Raw genomic sequence first — 8,250 nt, forward strand, 5'->3', positions numbered from 1 at the left:
ACCACAAATTAGTGAAACTGCACGCGAAAGCGTATGGGGCTTTGTCGTCGCCATTTGGTAGCCAGTGGCACCTTTCTCATGACGCTTGCGACAACGATCCTGCTGCTGCCGCTGCTGCGGACCATCCCATAGAGCGGAGCCTTGTGCTGCCGAACACTAACGCTCTCGCAGTTAGTGCACTCACTGTAGCTCTCGTCGGTCTCTCTCTCTCTCGTCTGTAGCTCTGCCTTTTTGCTCGCTATCTCTCTATAGAGCCATAAGGATGGGCATCGCCATCCCGTTCCGGCCACCATTCCGGGGTCCTGTGTAGTGTCCTTTTCGGTCATACCCCAAAACTCATGCTGTACTCGCTCGGTTTTGCCACGGCACACGCCCGTCTCGGAGCGATGGAGTGATCATCAGCATCCCTATCTCACCCCTCCCGCGCTCTCCCTTCGCCCACCCCAACTGCATCGGTCCGTGTTCAGGGTTTGGCCTAGAAAAGGGCTTTCGTTCAGCTTCTTCCTTCGCCTTCACGGCCGCTCGAACAATGGACAACGCTGGCTTTTCCTGGTCGGGCGGTAGTTCTTCGAGAAGTTGCGGTAGGAAGTGGTTCCGTTGTCACCGGAGGCCGAGACTACGGAGGACGCGTTTTCCGAGCACTTTTCCGAACACTCGGTCGCGGCGCTAGAGTCACGGCGGCTCCGCCCATGCCGTGGTGTGCACACACTGCACAGCTCGCGTTAAACGGACGTTCTGCTTCTGCTTTTGCACCCCAGAGCCCAGAGGTTTTTGGGGTGGGGTTGTTTCACTTGCTTGCTGCGGGAAAAACCACGTTACAATTCCATTTTTGTTGGCCATGGAATTACACATCTCGACCCATGCACATCACACACGCGTCAACGCCGCAGATCGCACACGCACTCGCAGGAAAAGCTCGTTTTTCTCTTGCCTGCATTACTCGCACGACACCCATATCCCGTACCGAGGGGGCCCTGTTGGTGGTCTGCCAACTCTTATCGGACTTCGATTCTTTCGAAGTTGGCCAACACCACGATTCACTTTTGGACATAGACTTTTAGTCAAGAAATTGGGAAACACTTTTCTCTTGTTCATCGACTTCACCAAACATACACTTTCATCCCCCCCCCCCCCCCCCCGCCCCGTCTCCCTTCCTCTGCTTGGGAGCGCTGTCTACTAACCGACACTACCGACCGCGGTCGAGGAGTCCTTACTAGTCCTGCTTCGCTCGACCACACTAACTCGGCACTCAGACGACTCTGGCACGGCCGAACGGTTCGTTTGCTCTCTTGTGCCAGTGCTGCTGCTGCTGCTGCTGCTGCCAGGCTCTACCCAAAACGCCCCAAATCCAATCCACCCCCTACCCCCCCGCCCACCCAGGGGTTGCCACTCCTCGATACACACTAGTACCATCGCACAGGCGGGCGCACACACCCATTCGCCAACGTGCAAGTCAATCCTCAAGGCGTCCGAAGGATGCTGCTGGCGAAAAAGCGAACGGTGGCGAACTGGCTCCGAATTGGGCACAGCGGACACACAACCACACACCCGAGTGGCTCGGTTGCTCGCAAAAAGGGTCAGTTTCCGAGTTCGGAATCCTGTGCGCTCCCCGTATCGCCGTATCGGTACACACGCTTGGGAGCGGCTCCTTATCACACCAACACCATCAACACGCAACACGGCGGGACGGACGGTGGTTTCGCGTGAGGCTGTGACACTCCTTCCAGCCTCCCGTGGCGCGTCCGCTCCGTCCGTGTACGCGCGCATGTGCAACCATTTCGCTCATTCAACGAGTTAGTTGGCTGCCCGAGAATGCTCCATTATTTCCTATTCTTTCGCAGGATTCGCGCTGCGGTGCTCTGGCTCTGGCTCCGGCTCCGGCTCCGGCTCCGGCTCCGGCTCCGGCTCCGGCTCCGGCTCCGGCTGCTGCTGCTCACTTGCTGCCGCCTCCGCGTATCGCGTAATCGCGACCGAGGGATACAGCCACGGCCAAATTTACAGCGGTGACCATACAATGCTCCGTAAGTGGCCAATGGTGTGGTACCGCGATTCAAAATAAACGGCCCATCGCGTGTGTTAGGGAAGCTTTTTGGGCAAACAATAAGCTCTCTCCATTCACGCGCGTGCTCGCGCGGTGTTTGGCTGCATTTCAACATAAGCTTAGCTTAACACTACCAACAATGTGGATGATTGTGGCTGAATGCGAAGTAGTAGATAATATAATGACGATCCAATAACTAGTAGATATTAACGTTCAAGAGCAAATAAACGAGATCATCTTTTTGTGTTTTTCTTATTTCATGGGGTTCAGCTAAGGTTAGAGGATCTTCTTAAAGACGGGTTATACTACCGATTGGAGTACGAGTTCCATCGTGGTTCAAGGTGCGATTGGCACCGAATACTTTTGCAGTTTTGGTTCTTCTCTCTCTGAACGATAAACGATGCTCGCGACCGCTACAGACCAGTTGCGCTAAAACGACTCATAAACCCCTAGCCGTGATGGTTACAGCACTGGCCTTGCAATAAAAACACTTTCCAAAATCATTTCAGCTCAGAGAATGCAGTTTACCAATTAGCACCTCTAATGGCCATAACATTCACCCAGTAGCGAGGTGGCCACACTGATGCACTGAGGTGTTAACTAAGCTTTATCGAACTGCAAACGTTGACATGTATATTAGAGCAGCTGTTACCGATGTGATAATTGCACCAAATTTCCTTTTCGGATGTGATAACCTAAAGAACCAACAGCATCGTTGTGAACGATCCGCAAACGAAACGATCAAGCAAGGCGGCCGAAAGCAAATACGAAAATGAAACTCCAGTCACTTTATTGTCAACAAATAGTATCTGGTAAACGGGGACAAAACAACGACGCGATATTCTTAATCTGGTGGTGGTTACCTGATTTACACTTATCACCACTGCGTGGTTTGTTCTTGTTGGCGGTTTGGAGAGATGGAACTGAGACGGAAACCAACGCGATGGAAGGAATTTTGGTCTTGTACAATGCACAGTACATTCGATACCGATGAACTTTACATCGTGGAGCATCGTAATACATCGTGCTTCTGCGTTGGTCTTTCGTATGTTTCAATTTGCGATACGATTTCTAGGCATCGGCGGAACACGAATGCTTGGGAAGAACGGGACATTTCATGATTCGGGAAGGGGGGGGAATTTCAGTCCTTGTTCGTCAGTACCGTGTGCGTTGTGTATAATTCTATGTACTCTACGTTAAGTGCTCTAAATCGGCTATAAAGTTGGTGCGTTTGAGACTATGTCGCGTGCAAAAATGTTGATCAAAATTCATCTAAAAGCTACACTCTATCAGAAGCAGTGATAGCACTGCTGTGGGCACAGGCAGTGGCGTACACAAGAAGAAAATCTCTATATCTAAACCCGAATATGCTCACACCGAATGGTAGTTTCCGACAGGTACAGTGTTTCCTGACTTTCCAGATCTTAGAGTCTAATCCTTCCCCCAACCATGATGTGGGGCATTTTAGCACCATTTTCCCTGCATCTCCTGCATCGTATCATATTGTACCCTCCTCACGGTACGTTGTTGCAGTATGTGTTGTGAGTAGATTCGTTAACTTTCTGAGCAGCTTAGTTTCGTCGCAATCTTCCGCACCGATTGTACCCGTGCTAATCTGTTCCCCACCTAAAGTTCGCTGTTTAGCTTAACCTACAGCACTCTATGGTAAATGAGTCTTCATGACGCTGCACAAACATGTAAATCTTCGATCCGATTGCTGTTTTATAGCTCCTGAACTAATCGCAATTCGAGCTTGGTGTAGTGTGATGTTGCTACTAGGTACTTGGTACAAAATTCGTAGTTTAGGCTGCCTGCTGACTCTGCTCTTTCTCCAGCCGTGCCTTGCCACCGAGATGATGATACTCGATAAAACGTGCCCCCTGAACACTTTGGGCGGTAAAGTTTGTCACATGGCACGCGAACAGCAGCATATTCCTCGGCTGTACCTTCCAGGCGAAGCGCATAAAGATGAGCGAGTACAGGCAAAGAGCTATAAAGAAAGGAAAATAACAATATTCAAATGGAATCGATCGGTGAAACAAGCAAACCAAGTACCGGTCGTCATCGTGCCAGAGATGATTTTGGGATTCTTTTGCAGATCTCCAAGAGCGGCGATCGGGATCCCCCAGTTGGCCACCGGTCCCCAAAAGTGCGTGCTCATTAGGTACTCCCGGAACTCCTTGCTCTTAAGGTTGTTCAACAGCTTTCGTCCCATCGCTGCCATCGTTGCTGCCGGTGTGTTCCTGATGAAACGAGCACAATTGAGATTGAAACGCTCTTGATTGATGATTGTGATAAAGGTGAATCAAACGATTAGGCTCTTGCGTAACTCGTTTGATTCCGATTAACGCTTGCCTTCTGGCCGGTGCGAATCAAAGTGATGACGACAACCGCGATCGGCACAGGACTCTGTGGTTCTCCGGGAAGGGTAGAAGGAACGGATGGGCACTGGGGTTGGCGGAAGGACCCTGCGATAAACGGAAAGGATTCACGGGATGTCCCACCTGTTTCCGTCCGTGTCTGTTTACAACAAGGTAAATTAAATAACCAGAAACCAATTAAATTAAAACAATTTTGAGTGGATTTTTGATAGTTTTTGACAGTCAGGGGTAAAAAACCATAATTCACTTGAAAACAGGCCTGAAGTAAATCATTTTCTTGCGATTTTGATCGGGCGGGCCTTTGAAATTGAAATCAACCGCTAAACTGCGAACGGCGAAAAATACACGAACAAGTTGGTCTTCAAATGAACAACTCTTTAAATGAATGATTATAGATCTCGTGCCGGGTCTACTGAACCTCATGCCGGCTTAATTAGCATTCATGCTCTATTTTACATACTTCCGCCGTCTCATATGTTCCTGCAGCGCTTAGAATCTAAGCCATCGGTGTGCTGTTCATGTGATAAGAACAACAGACAACAACGAGCACGTATAAGGATTGCTTATTCGGATTTGGTAAACCCTCTGCAGCTAACCAACAGATCAAGATATAGGATCATGAAGACACCTTCATCCATCTACTTCTTCCAACAGTCGTCTTCTAGCGCAACTCCACTTGGCTATCTATCTTCATTCCCGTGGTGATCCATTTTTTTTTTTTTTTTTTTTTTTTTTAGTTGATATCTTACGGACGGAGCCGTATATATTAGAAAGATAGAGGAAGATAGAGTATAAACAGTAGAGGGAACAGGCATTTCCTCGTGGTGATCCATTGTTTAATGAAGAATTCTCTTCTGATTTGTAGCCATTCTACACCTTTCTGCATTCGTCGCTTAATCATTAATTTTCGTCACCAAAATCAGATTTGTTCGGCTTCGGCCAATCAAAAAGCATTTGTGACCTACCAACTCATGACTTACGAGCTACAACCAACCATTAATAAATTCGTTTAGCTTTCTAAACATTTTATAAAAATGAGTTATGAAAGTGCATTCTCTTGTTGCACTTTTGTAACCAGCTTTTGAAAGATCCTATAACTTCCGCTGCATCTGTTGAACAGGAAAAATCCAAAACTCCATTGTGACTAACATCTACTTGATCCGATAACGCACACTAACACTTATCTCAAGCTGCAGCTACTCAAGCTACTCCTGACCAGCCTGAACTCACGCCCTGCAGAAAACCTTGGCAGTTGTGCAGAAAATCGTCATTCAAATTGTCATCATCAGCAGCAGCGGCAGCAGCAGGAGCGGAAAGATTTGTTTTGTTCAATCGCATAAGACTTTATACAAATAGGAAATGAATAAATTTTTGTCCTCTTTCCTTTGCTTTTATGGTCAAACGCAGATCGGCAGGATGCGCCGCTGCCGTCGTCGTCCGTTTCCCCCTCGCTCTATTCGCGCTAGCCGGTGTGTCACCACAGGGCCTATATGGCCGGGTCCTGGCCAACTCTTTCGGCCATTGTTCTTACCATCTTTTTCCACCAATCTCTCTTTCGGTGGTGCGCGTCTCCTTGCGCGTGGAGAGTTTTGCAAAGCTTAGGATATGATTTATAGCTCCTTTTGCGACTGCCGTTGCATACAGCCGGGCATGAGAAAATGTGTTTTTTTTTTCCTCTCTCGCTCTCTCTCTCTCTCTCTCTCTCTCTCTCTCTCTCTCTCTCTCTCTCTCTCTCTCTCTCTCTCATTCACTCTCCGTTCTCTTGCTTGTTTGCTTCTGATTGACCAACGCAACTCGGCCATCACCGTTTTTGTCGGTCGATCTGGTCACAAGAAGATGCACTGCATTCATTCAGGCCACGGGTCCTTTCCATCCACCTCAGAACAACAACTTCAGACCAACCCAAATCCAAAAAGATGCCCCCCCCCCCCCCCCCACCCGTGGAAAGATGATTCCTGAAGTACTCTGCACAGTGCCGGCCAGTTCCGGGGCCACCGCCTGACCCGCGGCAAAGAATGAGATCACGACACTGACCAGTGATGATGGCCAGCGATGGCCGGCCGACCGGTCGATCGGGTCACACGCTGCTATGTGATGCGCAAACAAAAGAACACCGGTCAGGCACCGGACGGGGTCGCAAAAGAGGGACAACACCACAAGGAACTGGCGGATACGATCAGGACGACGGCAACGACGACGACGACGAATCCTTTTCACCGTGACGCGAAGACGCTTTGCAACGGAGCAGGAACTGGTTCCTCGGTTATGCTTGGGTATCCTTGGGTATTTTTTCATACTGCTATTCTTGGTCCTTCAATTTAGCAGCCACTTGTGCGTCACAGTGTCAGTTTGACCCAGCGCAAACCAATGGTACTTGGTAGGTATTTGAGAATGGGAACCTTTGCATGACCCCGTTTCGGGACCTTCGACCAAATTTGATTATCTTGGTCATAACTGGTTTTAAATAGCTTCCTGCTGGTGAGCTTTGCTGGATGTAGAAGCCAACAATTGAACATGCTCCCATATCTTCGACGGTTTTCCGACCTGAACCAAATTAACCGTCACCATCAGATTGGTGTGCTCTAACTTCTATTACCTCCAATTACTCATCGTCATCAACATGGTATGCACTCACCGCTTACCCTTCGCTGCGGAATCACCGCACGAGTAACCTAACGCCACAAACCGGTCAAAAATGACCAGAGGCTCTAGGGCTTCCCCATGCCAGGAGTGTCGCAAACACTCCCAGCAAGCCTACATGTCCACGGGAATGTGTAAGACGATCGGCATGCCGGTGGTTGGGAAAAGAGCAAGGGCAAATACCGGGACAGCTAAAACAAATATGCAGCGCTCTCAATGGTTCATCCAACCTATTCCTAGCCGCATCGCCTCCGAGGGCACACAATTCTACGCTCTACTGGTTCTGTTCTGAGGATCAAGAAGTAGAAGAAGAGGAAGAAGCGACAGAAGCAGAATCCTTCCTTTTTTTTGTCTCTATAATTTCCATCCACCGCGTGTTATCTGGTTTTGCCTTATTTCTTCGCTACAATCTTTCCCCTGAGCCCACCGCACCGGAACCATTCGAATGGAGTGGAAGTGTAGAATGGACGTGTGTGGTGGGAAATTCCGGGGAAACGAACCCACTGGCATTCACTCTGGCCCTGGTCCTGCCATCCGATCCCGCGGGCTGTGTGCGGTTTGTCCAGGTCCTAGAGCGTGTGCGGAACGGAGCGGAAAACGGAAACAGGTCACCAGCGAGTGCCCCTCTGCATCACGATCACGTGTGCTGGTATCTGTCTGACCGACCACCGGTCCGTCGGTCGGTCGATCAGTCTGCCGGTCTGCCGGTCTGTGCTCCGCCCAGATTCTTCACCGATGCAGCTTTTCACGCTTCGCTTCCCGGTGACGACACTTCTTCGTCCAGCAGGCAACTTCCGCTGGTGAGCGAAAAAAAAAAGTGGCCATCGAGAAGAGGAGCAACACCAGAAGGAGCTTCCTTCAGGCGATATTCCATTCCTCCTTTTTCGACATAAAACCGGGAAATGCTGTAAAGGCTGTTCTTCTTGCCGTTTCGCTTTCGATCTCCGCGAAGATCCGCGATGTGTATATGTGCGCGAATGGCTCTCGCTTTCCCTTTAAAATCTTCCCCATCGGCCCTTTCGCTCATCCCTAGTGTCCTGCAGGATACACGTAAGCTGCAAGACGTAGGGTGCAGGGTGTGGTGTTTGCAGCGAAGATGAACCCTTTCCCTCCCTCCTTCCCTGCAGTGGTACGATGATCTCAAACTCGGTACATTTTCACCCCATTCGAATTATCTTCCCCGTGTGC

At 49.6% G+C, this 8,250-nt stretch overlaps 1 protein-coding gene across 1 annotated transcript; it reads right to left on the reverse strand.

Annotated features, from left to right (window-relative positions):
• Positions 1-2,806: 2,806 nt before the first annotated feature.
• LOC126569830 (mitochondrial pyruvate carrier 1) lies at positions 2,807-4,585 on the reverse strand. Its single transcript, XM_050227211.1, has 3 exons — positions 4,397-4,585; positions 4,097-4,284; positions 2,807-4,031 (listed from the first exon to the last, which is right to left on the reverse strand). The coding sequence occupies exons 2-3, from the start codon at positions 4,263-4,265 to the stop codon at positions 3,844-3,846; spliced, it is 357 nt and encodes a 118-aa protein (XP_050083168.1). The 5' UTR covers positions 4,266-4,284; positions 4,397-4,585; the 3' UTR covers positions 2,807-3,843.
• Between the last annotated feature and the right edge of the window lie 3,665 nt (positions 4,586-8,250).

This window comes from Anopheles aquasalis, chromosome 2, assembly GCF_943734665.1.
Source record: "Anopheles aquasalis chromosome 2, idAnoAquaMG_Q_19, whole genome shotgun sequence".
NCBI lineage: Eukaryota > Metazoa > Arthropoda > Insecta > Diptera > Culicidae > Anopheles > Anopheles aquasalis.